General features: G+C 38.2%; 2 protein-coding genes and 1 long non-coding RNA gene across 3 annotated transcripts in view; 1 reads left to right on the plus strand and 2 right to left on the minus strand.

Annotated features, from left to right (window-relative positions):
- The first annotated feature begins 1,563 nt into the window (after positions 1–1,563).
- The window catches only part of LOC139958336 (uncharacterized), a 102,911-nt gene continuing 87,413 nt past the window's right edge, over positions 1,564–17,061 (plus strand). The window contains exon 1 of the long non-coding RNA XR_011789764.1: positions 1,564–1,889. This is a non-coding gene — a long non-coding RNA (uncharacterized lncRNA). The remainder of the gene's footprint in view (positions 1,890–17,061) is intronic.
- Positions 4,023–9,907, minus strand: LOC139958332 (uncharacterized). Its single transcript, XM_071955320.1, has one exon. It carries the CDS (start codon positions 9,345–9,347, stop codon positions 6,711–6,713), a length of 2,637 nt encoding a protein of 878 aa, XP_071811421.1. The 5' UTR covers positions 9,348–9,907; the 3' UTR covers positions 4,023–6,710.
- The window catches only part of LOC139958331 (receptor-type tyrosine-protein phosphatase-like N), a 136,453-nt gene continuing 130,107 nt past the window's right edge, over positions 10,716–17,061 (minus strand). Inside the window, exons 18-20 of the mRNA XM_071955319.1 lie at positions 15,467–15,520; positions 13,292–13,430; positions 10,716–12,828 (exon numbers count right to left, since the gene is read on the minus strand). Of these exons, the coding sequence (XP_071811420.1) occupies positions 12,757–12,828; positions 13,292–13,430; positions 15,467–15,520 (265 nt within the window). The 3' untranslated portion in view covers positions 10,716–12,756. The remainder of the gene's footprint in view (positions 12,829–13,291; positions 13,431–15,466; positions 15,521–17,061) is intronic.

A 17,061-nucleotide genomic window follows, 5' to 3' on the forward strand; every position in this document is an offset into this window, starting at 1 on the left:
TAAATGTAAAAGTAGGTCGTCAATGATTGAAATGACGTCACACCCCCTCTTACCGCCAACCCCTACTCCCTCCATGAAAGGATTGTTCGTTTTACATGCGGGTTGAGATGCCGAAAGTGCCATTTTCCTTTTGGTCGCGGAATTGGCTGGATTCGTCCGAGGTGCCAAACACAACGTTTGTTTCAAGGCCCCATTTGGATTGCTGAACTGGTAGCCAATGTTGGCTCAGGCAGGACTTTAGTCGTGAATTGTTAATACTTTTTGTCTGAATAGGTATAAGTAGAGGAAGCTTTTGGGAAAATTTGAAGAAAAAGATTTAATTTCTAATTTGCAAGTGATAGTCATATCGTTAGGTAACATTAAAATTAGCTCACATCGTAGAAATAACATAGAAGTTTGTCACGAAGACCCAATAAATTAGTTTTCAAAACTGCAATAAGATGCACTTAGTTAAAACAGAACAGAGCAAAATAGTTTATTGGAATTGAGCCACAGCCAAAACGAAAAAAGGGTGCTAACAATTTTGGCCTTTTCATTATAAATAAAGCAATTTTAAACCCTTGAAATTAATATGACTTGAACAGCTTGACCGATATCCCTTTCAACCATTTCTTGTGATTGTTGTGCAATTACTAATAATTTGTAGAAGAAGCACAAAACAAAAACAATGAGCAGAAGTAGTGGGGGCCGGGGTGGGGGAGGCCATATTTTGTGAGAAATGTGTAACTCTGGACAAATTTTGCACGCGATACACTCAATTTGATGGCACATTTGGAAGAGAAAGCAAGGCAATATGCCAAGGCTGTTGCACGCAGCAGGTCCAAGGAAGGCACATCTATCTATGACGACTTAAACTTGGACAATGCTTATGTTGATTGTAAGGCATGACAATTATTTTGATTTCTATAAAGTCATGAAACGAGTTAATGAAGGACAACAGGATCGGACTACTACAATAACGATTCGGAAACGGGAAAGGGGTGGGTGAAGGGTGCTTAGGCTAGAGAGGGGGAGAGGGAGGGGAGAGAGACTGAGTGTGAATCCATCACTACTTTGTGAATCGATCATGATGTCTAAGACTCTGGGTGGAGATTGGGAGGCGTGCCGACTACACACTATCACTCTTAAATATTTTACACTAATATGGTTTAGTACACAACATTTTACACTAATATGGTTTAGTACACAACAAGAGACGCTTATCTATAGTCTAAATGGAATAGCTACTTGAAGACCATTCACTTTCAACCTTTCCACATGTATAGATACACAGGGAGACGGGAATGGGGTTATGAAAACTAACTGAAGGGTCCTTAATTGCGAATGATTTTATGGCTAACCATCGCGGATCATAAATATGTGCTATAGGGTATAGATTGGGAAGAGGGAGGGGCCGCCCCCCTCCCCCTCCCCCTCCCCCTCTATATAACATATGTTCTCACATCATGACCCATATACCGCTTTAACCTCTCTAATATTCAATATGGCCTTTTTTTCCCTTGATCTTGCACATTCTTAATACAATAGAAATTACGTAACAGCATTGTTCGTGATCTACGGTTACATTGAAGGTGGTGATACCGTTCTAGCTACTACCGGTGTACACAACTCAGTGTATACCCCTTATACTTGGACTACGCATGACCGTGTCTTAGACGCACATGTTGGACGGACATTAGTGTTGTTAATTTGAGATTTTCTTTCAAAAGGATCCCTTCTAATGGAACATTTCTACAACCGGAACACTATATAGACATATTTTCTCGTTTCTAGAGGATTGAACTTCTCTGCATGTATTAATGTCTCTCGATATCACATTTTCCGGAGTTGCCAGGTAGTTAACGCCATATTCCCCGCCAAATACATACTCAGGGTCACCTTCAAGTGTGGTAAGTAGTCATTTCCACAATACTTCATTAAACTATTTTGATTATCCCGTTTCAGGGCTGTTTTAATTCCTGTTTGTCATAACGCCATAGAGACTTCCATACAGGCCTAAGTTTTTGGCTTGATCATATTACTGCACATCATGCACTCAGTGGATGGTATTTATTGCTTACTTATATGTCTAGAGATCTCGTACACTACAGAGTTGCTTCATTTAATGATTTCCTCTAGTAGTTTATACTTTAGGAGCAGGATTTACACCTATTAACTGCCGAGTCATTTGTACTCGGATTCCATCGGGAAGTGTAGTTTGCATATAGGCATGTATGGAAAGATATTTATTCGAGTATACGAAGGGGGTATGCCATGTTATATACCTGATTAAAATTATCTGTAAGCTACATTTGGTATGAACTGAATGGAAAGTGGTCTCTTTTTGAAATCGGGTGTTGGAAAGTTACTTAAACTTTAGTTTTGGCTCCACCATCATAGAGCACTAAGATATTGTATCTTTACTCTTTTTGTTTGCTTTCATCAACCCCTCCCCCCCCCATATAAACTCCCTACGCGAGACACCCCCCCCCCCCCGCTATCAATAAGTCTGTGAATGGGTTATAGGAAGTCGGTTAAAAGCCTCGTTGCAAGTGTTGTATTATGTTGACACTGTTATTTAGGGCAGGGAAACATGAATTTCTAAGCTACAGAGGCCCAGAGTGGGTATAATTCTAACCAGGGCGGATGCTGTGAATGACTGTTCAACGTGTTAACTTACGATAATTTAACTAGCAGAGAACTTCCTTGTTGACAATAGTGTTGGAGGATGTTACATATTTGCTGGACGTCTGCGTCAGACATAATATATCCTGAATACCAGGCTTATAGTACCTTTGCACAGTACATGAATATCCTAGCTACATGACAAACGCCGCACATGGTTTCTCCGGTTATATATTTGCTGGACGTCTGCGTAATACATATATCCTGAGTAATTATAGTACACATTAATAGCCTACATGACAAACGTCGCAAATGGTTTCTCCACTAACGGTTGTCATAGAAACCGAAATGCCTCTTGTTATGACGGTATCAGAAAAAAAGGGGAATTGTCTACAATTGGGATATGTTTCCGCTAATCATTCGCCTGTACTCATTAGTTCGACTAATTCAGTTTTTGTATTTACTCACTACGTGTCTGTTGTATGTTCCCTTTATTATCTGTTTTGTTTGTTTGTTCCTAAAAATTATTCAAATGACGACAAGTCTGTTTTTTGTTCGTTTTGTGTCATTTTGTTGTATTCTTTTTAAGACGATACAACATATTACATTTGCACGGTCATCCCAAAACCAAGTTTTGACTGTTTCGTTATTTATACTCCCAATGCTGTTTATATTGAAGATCTTCATTTAAAATTGATGTCGAAATAATAATCGCAACGTTTTCTGACTTGTGCGCATGTACGTAACTTAGATTAGGGTCAGTTGAAGGGACATATATGCACACGTACGCTTGCCATCCTTTGTGGTGCGAAAGCTCACAAAGGAAACAAAAATCTACTCCTCCTTTTTCTTTCCCCGCTCTTCCTTCTGTTCGACGAATGATTTGATTGACTCCTCTGTCATCAATGACATCAATCGGCTTTCAAATTAATTACTCAGATACTCATATTACTTATAAAGATACGAAATGAAAAAGAACTCATGGCAAATATTAACAATTTACAAAATATATTTTACAAGATTTATTGAGTATAAAAATATGAATATTTTGCCTTAATTAATTTCAATAGCTGTATGATTTTTGTTTGTATTGTTTTTAGCATCACCATGAAGTAAGTTTCAAGTAGAAACCACTTAGTTTATCATCCCATTCTTGACCCTTCCCCCCCCCCATCACTTTTCCCAACCACCATCTCCACAGAATGATGAAAACATTGTTTATTGATGGTTGTACTTCGTCATTAAATATATATACATCATATTGTAGTAAGACAGCAGCTACTCCCCCAACCACCCCACCCCACCCCACCCCCACCATCTCCACAGAATGATGAAAACATTGTTTATGGATGGTTGTACTTCGTCATTATATACATATATATATCACGTTGTAGTAAGACGTTGGATTCTCCCCTCCCCCACCCCGACCCCACCATTCTCCACGGCCTAGGCCTACAACGTCTGTGTTCTAAGATAAATTTTAATAAACGTTTTACCATTGTATTTGACCACACTTATTGTCAAAACATTTGTAACGGCAGTGGTCTGTTGGGAAATGAAATGTGCACATGGCAGAAATGTTTAAGAAAAAAGAAGCTTTTAGATTGAAAACAAATTCAAGCCTGATAAGTAGTTCTGTTGTTGGTATATAGAAAATACTGAATTATAATCATCTTGCTTTCAGTGGTTAAGCTCTTTGCGTAACATCTAAATATGAGGCCACCAAAAACTGCTTTTGTATTCTTTCAATTTTGTAAATGATTATACGAGCTCAGAAGAAATAATTGAATCGTGCACTGGGAAGGGAAGTTACTTTATATTGGTAAGGTGTAATCAACTGACTAAAACTGCATGATTTCAATCGTCGAGAGGTTTTAAGTGCATTAGTGTAAAACAATGAAAACCAGAGTTTGCTGCGTCGTCCATGTTTAAAATTGCATTTATTCGTCAAAACAAAATGAATACATTTCTAAATGTATTTATCGGCAAAGAAACAAGCTATCAATACTAGGAGGGGTGTTTGGGGGCGGGGGGGGGGGTCTTGGTCTATTTAGGTATGTAAATACGTATTCAGTTATCGCCTGCCGTGTTAGAGGTATTGGTAGCTGAATGAACATTTTGTATCAAAAATGAACGTCAAGCAGGTTGATTTAACGTAACGTTTTCCATGTACATTTTGCATGTTGTTCTGGACTGGAGAAATGTGATCATCGATTCTTGGCTTCTAAGACTGATCCAGACAATGTCATTTAGAACACGACATGAATATCTAGTGAAGATCTTTAAAGTTGAATAAATATAGAGAATATTCTGTTATTTGGTTGAACTACGGCATACTTCGTGCAGCTATGTATAGGTTTAGTAACTGAGGAACGATATTATAGAGCTTGCGTCCAAACCACTCGATTTAACCAAATTACCAACTAGTCCAAATTACCAATTGTTGCAATTACATAATTACCGATTATGCAAAGTACCATTTTATGCCAATCACATTACCAATTTAACCAATTACCGAGCATTATCTTTGTTAACAATTACCAATTAGCTGATTGCCAATTTGACCAATTTTATTACCAATTATTCAAATAACTAGTATTGCATATTCAGGTTGCATAATAAATTAATTGCATATATAATTTCTGAAGGCATATAAAGTGTCTACTTGGTATAAATATAACTCAAACCTCCTGACTGATAATGATATATATAGCTTCATCAGATAGTGTTCATTTTGTTGTTGTAAGTTTTCATTTCAATTAAATTGTTCTCTACATTTTGCGTATACATTCGAAATAGTTAATGTAAATGCGAATACACACAATTCATTTGCAATTGTTAACGTTGACATAATAAAAGTACTCCTAAAGTTACATAATAATATGTATTTATTGAGTCAGAGACTTGTGGTCTTATTATCTTAGAGACTTATCGGAGCCGCTTTGGGTATCCCAATTATGGCTTAACATATTAATTTAAATTATTATTATTATTATGATGCATATTCGTGATTGCATATTTCATGACACGGTCGGTAAAAGCTTTCTCTGAATCCCAAAACTCAAAATAATGCAAATCCGTTTATTTCCTACTTCTATAAAAATCGTGATTCAAAGTATTATATTTTTAAGTTTATAATCTAATTACTGCTATCGCAATCTTTGAAACTGCAAACTTAATTGGAATCAATTTTCATCTTTGTCAAAATTAGAAGAATGTAAAGCAGGTCAAAGTCTTGAGGAAGTTTAATAAGAGATGAGTTAGGTTGAAGAACCTACTCAGGAAAGGAAATGCCTCCTTGTTTTGATCACAGTCACACCCTTGGGAGGATATGTAGATCTTCATGGCAGGAATTTATGGTTAACTATAGACTGTCACTACCCAGGAACAGGTGGCTGTTTGTGGTTTTCCTTCTTAAGGCGATCGAAGCAAAACTGCAATACTTTAGTCAAAGGGATATTATGTAATTTTCTTTCTATGTTAATGATCGATCTAATAAAGGTTCATAATTCGTTTTCTTTTGTTTCCATGATTGCTCATCTGCATGCACCACCAAAAACAAGAAACAGCATTATTATAATAGTAAGCGCGTAAAGAAGTGCTTCTTAATTTGTAATATGTTATAATACGCAGTGTACCCTTGACGAAGAGGAGTGGCTTTACTATCGTAAACATTGGTGTGCTACTTACACGCCTAGCTGTAACAGATTTACAAATAAGTAACAATTGCATGACACGGGATTAGAGACATTCAGCAAAAAAATGACGATTATCTAATTATTAAAACTGCTAAGTATTAAAAATACAAAATAGCAGGTTGTAATTGACCCGGCAACTTGCTCAAATTTGAAGGATTTTGATTTACTTGAGAGGTTTTTCACATTGTGAAGAAATCTGATAAATCCTGAGATAATTTCAGATCATGTGATAATGATAGTAACATATAGTACAAATATACATTTCATGGCGTTCTATGTCAAAAGTCACGCTAAACTGTGCCTATCTATCGAAGATAAGTGACGCTTTTCCTTACATCGTGTTTGCAAACCACAGAATACGAAATACAGTTGTTGGCAGTTCTTTTAGAAAACTCTGATTTTCTTGCCCTACCTTACGTCTATGTAAATTCTGCTATCTACTTTGCGCGCTCGTTCATACTTTGCCGGTGGATTGCTATCCCCTTGTCTCCATAGTGATGTGTAATTTGGATCCTGTTTAACCATGGCGGCATTTGCATAAACACGTCGCTGAGACGGGTCATGTCTTGATAAGTAACTAGAATTTGACATTTCACTGTCAGATAAGCTGCTATGTGCAACAGAATTTGCGATAGCGGCGAGTCGTTGCTGACGCATGCGCATATTGACTGGGTCAATAACGCTCTCAGTTGTGACGTAACGTGCAGTTTCTTCTCTTGAGCTGACACTTACACTTTCAGTGCTAACCTCACTGAAGCTGTAACTAGAACCTAAGCTACTGTCTTCCATTCTGTCATATGATGGCCTACCCGACCGTATCGTGCTCGGTGGGTGGATTTCACTTCTATTGCCGTACGAAATACTAGAGGGCGGGGTAGGGCATTCTTCGCCAACCGATTCCCTTCTACAAATCATGTTAACTAAGCGTGCTTTCTGCTCGTTCACTGTCTTCATTTGGGAAGGAAGCAAGCCCTTTCTCCAAGCAATAAATAACGCAATAACACATGCCATCGTCAATAAACATGTACATAAAATTGCGACGAGCAACCCACCCAGAGTGTATCCTATAAAACAGACGGATGCGACGTCGTTTCCGTCGTTTCTTGCTAAACTTGACTGGGTGGATGAGGGGGTTAAATCTGAACCGAGAAACGGTCCACTTTCAGTAGATTTGCTGTCCTTATCCTGATCTGCGTTGCTATGGTTCCTGTTACTGCCCGGGTCGATTTCTGTTATCTCTTTCACCGTGTCAGAGACGATCTGTGACTTTTCAGTAACGACGGTTACAATTTCCGTTCTTCCATTGGTGCCAGGATTCGCGGTGACTGGATGCGCACCGGCAGGGAGAGTGGTCACGTTGTTTGGTCGCAAATGGGGCGGTTGGGTGGTTGTCAGAACAGCAGGGGGTTTGGGAGGAACCGCTGGTGGGTTTTTAGGTGGATTAGGTGGATTTCGAATTGGAGTAACACGAAGGGTTATGGTCGCACTAGCTCTACCGGCAGGGTTAATGCCGATACAAGTGTATTCCCCTTGATCCCTGTTTTCTATTGTTTTAAAAAGTAATTCACCGTTTTCCGTTACCATGATCCGGTTAGATTGCCCGAAGGTGTACACAAATCCACCAGGTGCCATCCAAGTGATCTGAGGGTCCGGGAAACCATTAGCAATACATGATAACTGGAGCGAGCTCCCAGCTGTCTTATGAACCTGCCTCACTACTGACTGGATAGTCGGGGTTTCACATACGAAATCTCCCTGGCTTAAAGTTGTAATCCGTCTTCCTCTTAGGGCTACGGGCTGAGCTGCGTTGCATTGTGGGATTTCATGTGGGTGGTGCGCAGGCCCACTGGTTATGTACCATTGCTGTAGTGCCTTCAGCCTGCAATCACACTGAAGTCTATTACCTGTGAGTTGTAATTTGTTCATTCTTGGCAGTGAACTCAGCGTTTCTTGATCAAATGTCTCTAATAAATTAGCCTTTGCGTTGAGAAGTGTTAATGAATGCAGTGATGCCATCAAAGGTAATCGTTTAATTTGGTTACCTTCAATGTTTAAAGTCCTTAAAGACGCTAAATGGACTAAATGTTCACTTCTTAACACTGTCATTAAATTACTTTGAAGTAGTAATGTTTCTAGGTTACGGAGCGGAGACAAAGCACCTAACGGTATATCGGCTATAGCATTGTTCGATAAATCGAGTTCAACCGCGTTTCTCAAACCATTAAACGCTAATGGTTCTATCGTTGATATGATATTTCCACTCAATACAACATCGCGCAATGTAGCGGTATTTTGAAAAGTGTTATTTGAAATAATGGTCACATGTGAATCAGTCATATCCAAAGCTGTTAACCGCGATAAATCATCTAACCGCGGAATCGCCGAGAAGCGATTCCCGTCGAGATCGATATCTTGAAGTCCACGCAATCCTCGAAGAAACTGTGAATTAGCAGATAAAACTAATTGGTTTTCTTGTAAGAATAACATTTGCATTGCAGACATCGCCGCAAAGACACCGTCTGGTAGATTGGTTAACCGATTACCGGCAAGATTTAACTCACGAATACCGACCAAATCATTAAAAGCATTTTGGTGGATACTGTTGATGATATTTCCTTGTAATTGTAAAACAATCAACTTTCTAAGACTGGAAAAAGCTGTCGCCCCGATCTGTGTTATTTGGTTAAAATTAATTAAAAGTGTCTGTAATGACGATACAGTGTGAAAGGCGAGAGGATCTAATACGGAGATTAGGTTATTTGAAATATCAAGTTGAGTCAATCGTGTATAACCAGAAAAACTATTCTGCTTTATCCTTGTAATCGTATTTTGACCAAGTTTGATAGAATCTGATGATTTATATAGAGTATTAGAAGGAACGCAAACCAGTTGTCTACTTTCGCAGTCCATAGCACGTGTATCGCGTGCATAACTGCAGGTATTTATCACACAGCCTTCGTTAGTACTGGGTTGTAGCCGTTGAGCCCAACATAATCCACACAAAAGTGAAACAAGCACGACAATCTTACAAATGACTAGCTCCATGTTTAGTTGAAACAACAAAAAGAAAAAGTTGTCTTTAATACCTAATTATCTGATGATGCGTAGTTTGGTTTCCAAAAATGAAGGATCGGGAACAAACGACACATTGTGATTGTTGTGATAGTTATTTATGTGTAGAAACCACTTTCTAAGCTGTTCCTCAAATAAAAATTCTTTTAACAGCTGTCCCACCAAAAGAAAACTAGTAGATCCATGCAGGAGAATATTGCTGTAAAGTTACTTATCCGGGACTGTTTTACTGTGAGGATGTGAAAGATTGAACAGGCTTAGGGCTGTTATGCTGCATTGGAACTTGGACTTGTAATACCTTAATTAATGATCAAACGCGTGTGACAGTCATGAATATTCATTAGAGTATTCGTACTTGTGATTGGTTCTATTTATATCACCTTTAATCATAATGGACCATTTCCTGCAGGGCTGACGAACTATGAAAGTACGTTTCCCTAGTGGTGAAGTCTTTAATATACTTTTATTGGCACGTAGATAGGCAAAGTAGTGTAATATGAGGTCCAGTACTACGCACACGTCTTTATTTTGCTAACAATGGGCCAATTTGTAATCAACTTGGCTGGATTTAATTAGGCTTCATAAACACGGGAAATCTCATTTTCAAACCGGTTGACGTTTAATCTATTCTGATAATGACAAACGAACTACACTAAATGTCTACGTATGGATTATATTATCATCACAAACTGATTTTTTTAAAACTGTGACAAAGTCATGTGAGGAAAGTTTAGTCGGATATTTGGTAGCGGTGGGGGAGGGGTTATTTCTGGTAGAGCTATCGGAAACGATACTATAGAACTTGTTTAAAACTGCACAAAATGTTAGTGATAATGTATTTTCTTGCAAAAAAATGTTTAATCCACTTAAGTCCCCTCTCCCACCATTGATCCCTTCTGAGTAGGCATTGGGATAAGCATACCGAAAGCATAGCCTGACCAATATGTGTATGGCCTGTCATTTATAAATATGGATAGGCTACACAAGGCCCAGGGCATGGCGCATCAGCGCAAGGAAAATTAATTGTAGGCCTAACAGGGTTAGGGTTCAAAATGTCATAACAAATGTTGAGAGTTATTGTGCTTCAATAAGTAAAGTAATACAACAGTTATTGGGCGGGTGGTGCCGAAAAGCATAGCCTCAACCCATGTGTATGGCCCGTCATTCATAACAATCGTTTCAAAAGGCCCAGGGCATAACGTCTCTCTCTGCGTAAGGAAAAGTGGTAGGTAGGGGGAAGACTGAGGTCCTGATTGTAGGCCTAAGTATATGCTGTCTGTCTGTGAGTGAGTGCTGAATAAATTGACCGACTAATATCTCTTTGAATGAAGACACAAAACATTATTTTTTTCTCTTTATCTACTAATATATTTTCACTCAGCCACACATATACACAAACTGCACAAAATAAAACAACTGATTGCATCAGACATGATTGATGGTTGCATTAAATTAAATAATCAATTCCCAAATAGATAGGAACAAAGGGCATCATACAAAATGGAGCAATGATGGTAAATATACATGTCAAATCATGGAACAATAGTAACAGGGTCACACCATAAAAGGATGGAATCTTAATTACTTTGTGAATACAAATGATATGTATAAATAAACATGCCCTACCCTGCCCCCCCCCCTCTCTCCTCGGGAAATTATGTTGTTAAACTAGAAGATGATAATGAAGGTGAAACTTTGAATACAATTGATTAGTGAATACCTTCCATATATGTTTTCTAATAACCCAATGAACAATGTGTGTTCAATATTTGGTGACACTTCAGTGGGTTCATGATTCAGTTGATGTCACTCTAGTTTCCTGTATTCATTGCCACATGATTAATATTACTTTGTATATAAATGATATGTATGAATAAACATGCCCTACCCTGCCCCCCCCCCTCTCTCCTCGGGAAATTAAGTTGTTAAACTAGAAGATGATCATGAAGGTGAAACTTTGAATACAATTGATTAGTGAATACCTTCCATATATGTTTTCTAATAACCCAATGAACAATGTGTGTTCAATATTTGGTGACACTTCAGTGGGTTCATGATTCAGTTGATGTCACTCTAGTCTCCTGTATACATTGCCACATGATTAATATTACTTTGAATACATATGATATGTATGAATAAATATGCCCTACCCTGCCCCCCCTCTCTCCTCGGGAAATTAAGTTGTTAAACTAGAAGATGATCATGAAGGTGAACCTTTGAATACAATAGATTAGTGAATACCTTCCATATATGTTTTCTAATAACCCAATGAACAATGTGTGTTCAATATTTGGTGACACTTCAGTGGGTTCATGATTCAGTTGATGTCACTCTAGTCTCCTGTATACATTGCCACATGATTAATATTACTTTGAATACATATGATATGTATGAATAAATATGCCCTACCCTGACCTCCCCCCTCTCTCCTCGGGAAATTATGTTGTTAAACTAGAAGATGATAATGAAGGTGAACCTTTGAATACAATAGATTAGTGAATACCTTCCTATATGTTTTCTAATAACCCAATGAACAATGTGTGTTCAATATTTGGTGACACTTCAGTGGGTTCATGATTCAGTTGATGTCACTCTAGTCTCCTGTATACATTGCCACATGATTAATATTACTTTTTATACAAATGATATGTATGAATAAACATGCCCTACCCTGCCCCCCCCCTCTCTCCTCGGGAAATTATGTTGTTAAACTAGAAGATGATAATGAAGGTGAACCTTTGAATACAATAGATTAGTGAATACCTTCCATATATGTTTTCTAATAACCCAATGAACAATGTGTGTTCAATATTTGGTGACACTTCAGTGGGTTCATGATTCAGTTGAAGTCACTCTAGTCTCCTGTATTCATTGCCACATGATTAATATTCATAATATAGGTCAGTCATTAAACAGAACCCCCCCCCCCAAAAAAAACCTAACTCTACAACATAGAACACATTAAAGTCATATAATTTATTTCAATAAAATTTTTAACTTTTCTTTCTTATACAGATAAGGCTTTAACTCTCATGCTGATCGGCCATTACTGTCTTGTGGCCGAAACGACCCATAAAATCTAATAAAACATTTGAATAAAATAAACCATTTAGTACTTTGCTGTAGGAATGCAATAAACTTTATGGGAATGGAGTTGTTCTAACAACACATGCAACACACATGAAGGGGAATTAAGGGTAGTTGGGGGTTGGCTGGCTCGTTGACCATCCATTGAGGGTCATATAGCAGAGATCAAATAACAAAGAAACAAAACAGCTAAAGGGAAGAAGGTGGTCAATAAACTGAGTGAGTACAATAATCATCTCTAAAATCACAAAATCAACCAGATACACAACAAGGTTTGTTCTTTTTAGTTTTGCTGTCATTGAGGAAGTGCTTTCAGAATCGCGTTGACTTCCTCGGCTACGGCTGTCAGCGCAAACTCAAACTGCTCCTGGAAGTAAAAAGAGTTGGCGTTGTTATAATAATGTGTTTCCAAATTTTGTGGCGAGTGGATCGCCAAAAACAGGTATGTCTTATACCAGGGATGAGCCTGGGTAAAAAAAAAACTTACAGAACTTTGCAAACATTGCGGTATAGGCTCCAGTTTGTGTATGCTACAGTGTGTTAGGATAATAGTTTTTGTCCCCGAGGTAGAAAAGAAATCACGGATATTCCGCGAATTCGCGGAGAAAGCTCAGGCCAATTTTTACTGTGTATTACAGGCATGAGCCCTCTCCGCGAATTCGCGGAATATCCGTGATTTCTTTTCTACCTCGGGGACAAAAACTATTTTCCTAACACACTGTAGCATACGCAAACTGGAGCCTATTTTCACTGTGTATTACAGGCATAAGTGTGTGCATATATATCATATATCACAAACCTATATTAATTTAGATCTGTAATCTGCTTACCTTTGTCCTGACCAGAGTCTCTCTATGGTCTCGTATGTGTTCCAGAGTTGCAGCAATGTCTATTTCCTTGGCACCCTTTGTCATCCTCGTCAAGACAAGATCGATCAAGATGTATGTCCCAGTTCTCCCTACGCCATCACTAGAAAAAAATAAATAATGTTTTTGTTCAAGACGTCATTTACACGCAACTGTACCTCTTATGAAATGCTAATTAGCAAGGGAAAAGGGTCCGGAGGATTTCCTGCCTGATTAATATTTAACATATCATAGCTTAATTCAAACCAAGATATGTTACAAATTAACTAGCTTTGCTGTGAAGCTTTCACTCTCCTCCTAATCTCTCTAACTACAGAGGATGTTTCAGGCCTCTGTGAGACAGGGACGAGATGACACAGACATTTTAAGATAAGTTTGGTATTAATCAGAGGCAGGAAGAACAAACCTCTGATGAAAATTATGTGTGATTAATTCAATTACCAGAATATTCAACTAAAAAGAGGTGGCCTCATCCATCGATCATTCCGACCGCCAAGACACTTGTCAGTTTCAAGGATCAAAGAAGGAATACACTGCGGAGGTATACGCAGAGCAAAATCTAAGCGCCGTACATCATAAAGTATTGTAATGAAAGGAAGCAAGGTCTTCCGTGGTATAACTAATTAGGTGCTCAGTCACTGGGGTCTCCTCTAATATTAACTAAAAACAAAAGCTTCAAATTGCTTTCATCTGCAACTTCCAGTTGTTTACTCAACCTGTCACAAACATCAGCTATTTTCATCCCTGTCGTGATGGTCACAAAATGAACATGGTTTTAGGACAGCATTATTAAACTACATGCCTACAGTAAAGAGTAGTAAAATGAACTGACTAATGATCAAATTAATAACCAAGGTTTTCCATATCCTCTAGAGGATGGGCAGCTTTGCTCTCTGAATACTGTTTTCTTTATAGTGCTAAGTGGCCTGCCCTACATCTTTGAAATAAGAGACAGATTCAATTATGGAGTAAAGGAATACCTTAGAGGAGAAGGATGAGATCTCATTACATCATTGAATGACAAGATGAACAGTGGGGTCGACCAACAGGGTATTGACAAAACTAGAGAGGAAAGATAACCACCCTGGGGAAGAGTTGAGGCAGCAATGACCATGTATGAATGGCAGCAACCATGTAGGAAATGGTAGCAACCATGTAGGAAATGGTAGCAACCATGGTGGAAATGGCAGCAACCATGTAGGAAATGGCAGCAACCATGTAGGAAATGGCGACCATGTAGGAAATGGCAGCAACCATGTATGAAATGGTAGCAACCATGTATGAAATGGCAGCAACCATGTATGAAGTGGCAGCAACCATGTATGGAATGGCAGCAACCATGTATGGAATGGCAGCAACCATGTAGGAAATGGCAGCAACCATGTATGAAATGGCAGCAACCATGTAGGAAATGGCAGCAACCATGTATGAAATGAGAGCAACCATGGTGGAAATGAGAGCAACCATGGTGGAAATGGCAGCAACCATGTATGGAATGGCAGCAACCATGTACGAAATGGCAGCAACCATGTGTGAAATGGCAACAACCATGTGTGAAATGGCAGCAACCATGTATGAAATGGTAGCAACCATGTATAAAATGGCAGCAACCATGTAGGAAATGGCAGCAACCATGTAGGAAATGGCAGCAACCATGTATGAAATGGCAGCAACCATGTATGAAATGGCATGAATAAAGACAGACAACCATGTAGGAATTGACATTCATAACACTTAACCTGGGAGGGAGGGGATTTATATTCACTGACACTTTATACTGTAATAGGGAGTGGTGGGGTCCCCAAACTGATTGTGGGGAGGGGAGGGGAGAGGGAAGGGGGAGAGGAAGGGATGTTGAAGAATGCCTCAAATAGTCATCACATCCTGTCACAACCATTCTCATTTTTTCAAGTTTAGACATTTTCAGTGTATGATGACTTCTCCCTTAGAAGCATTCACCCAATTCAAATCCAGCATTTCAAGTATTGAAGATTGTTGAACACCATAACAGGGAGCTAAATGATAACAGATGCTCTTAGTTCAGAAGTAAATATAATCCTAATAGTAGTAAAATGTACCATATGCACTCTTCAGCTACAGGAGTTACTTTAAAAGAAACAAGAAATGAATAAAACTTACTTGCAATGAACAATAATTGGACATTGTCTCCCTCGGAACGACTTGTTCACCTTTCTGTAGGCAAGAATACAACAATCAACGTGAACTCCTGGACAACTGCTAATAAATTGCAGCAAATGTTGGGTTCATATGAGAGAATCAAAAACAAAATGTGCTGCTGAATTCTTGGGCAAAATACTTTAATTTATAATGGAAAGATTACGTATTAACACTAAAATATGAGGTAAAAGAAATGCACAACTGTTCTTCTTTGAGTAAAATAATTCACAACTTAATTCAAGCAAAACCTAACTAAAAATTTTAACCAGCAGCAATTCAAAATGGCAATCATGAATATGCATGAGGACTCAAATGATGCATTGTAAGATTAATGACCTTCTTGCAGTCAGTAAGATGTAAATGGAAATAATACAGAATGTCTTGAGATATTCAAACAGCTGAAAGATATACAGCATTATATGACTTGGCAGGGTTGCTGTCTGATGGTAAGGTTGCAATCTTAAAGTATAATCCATACGTCACAGAAAGAACACAGTCATAGCTTTCCTGATGAAATGAGAAAAACTCTGCTGTCTCACAAATAATAAAATCATCCAACGAAATACATATACCAGGACATCCTCTCAGCTTTTATAACAATCGTCTCTGAATCCAAAGATGCTTCTGGAATCCTCCATGAAGAAAACTTTCCAATTTTATACAATAGTGAGGTTGAAATTCTTCTCTGGAATTTTCAGTGATTCCTCCAAGCTGAGCACTTTAATTTCAGGAACTTTGTTCCAGTTGTAACGATCCTTCCGATGTCCATTTTCAAAATTCCGATCATATTTCACAAACATTTTTCAAAATAGCAGTGTTGATCCAGCTTGTGGTAAACATTCAACTTTCTTTAAACGGGTACGAATTTGGCGCCTATACCATCGCTTGACGACTTCGTTAGTATCTTGACTAAATATGTTAGTTGAAAATCAACAAAATTTGAAACACAGCACAGGGTTAACTTTTCTACAAGCATGCCAATTTTTTTCAAGGATTATATTTTTGTTTGAATATATATTAGTACAAACAAGCTTTTCTCATGAATGAGGTGATTTGATACCGTATGGATGCTGTATGAGTGACTCGTCGTATATGGGTGTCAAACCATCCAAATTAATCTCTGGTTGTTAGGTGACAAGAGCCTCCGAAATAAAAATTCAAATGTTCTTTTTATATATGTATGTGAATATATACATTTGGCACTGCTATTGGGATATTTCAAGCATGGTTTTATTTCTTTTTAATGCTTTAGTTACCATGTACAGCAGCTTTGCTGAAGTGATAAGCATGTATATATAAATGTCAATGGCAGATGAGGTTTTTCCATCTTCTGATGTCATCACATGACCGCTCGTTATGAATATTCAATGTATATGTGACAGGTGATCCGCAGGTGGTTAATAGCTGATTAGTAAGAATGGCCTCAAACTGCCCAATCACTTTTGTGACTATGCAACTGAAGATGGAAAATCACAAGTTGCCTAATCACAAAAATGACTAGGTAGCTGGGAAGTTAGTCTTTAAGAACCAGTCACTCCGTTAACAAAGTAAACAAT

This window comes from Apostichopus japonicus, chromosome 18 (genome assembly GCF_037975245.1).
Source record: "Apostichopus japonicus isolate 1M-3 chromosome 18, ASM3797524v1, whole genome shotgun sequence".
Lineage (NCBI taxonomy): Eukaryota > Metazoa > Echinodermata > Holothuroidea > Aspidochirotida > Stichopodidae > Apostichopus > Apostichopus japonicus.

Excerpts from the sequence above, each read along its gene's own strand:
- LOC139958332 (XM_071955320.1), bottom strand. The coding sequence starts at position 9,347 with ATGGAGCTAGTCATTTGTAAGATTGTCGTGCTTGTTTCACTTTTGTGT.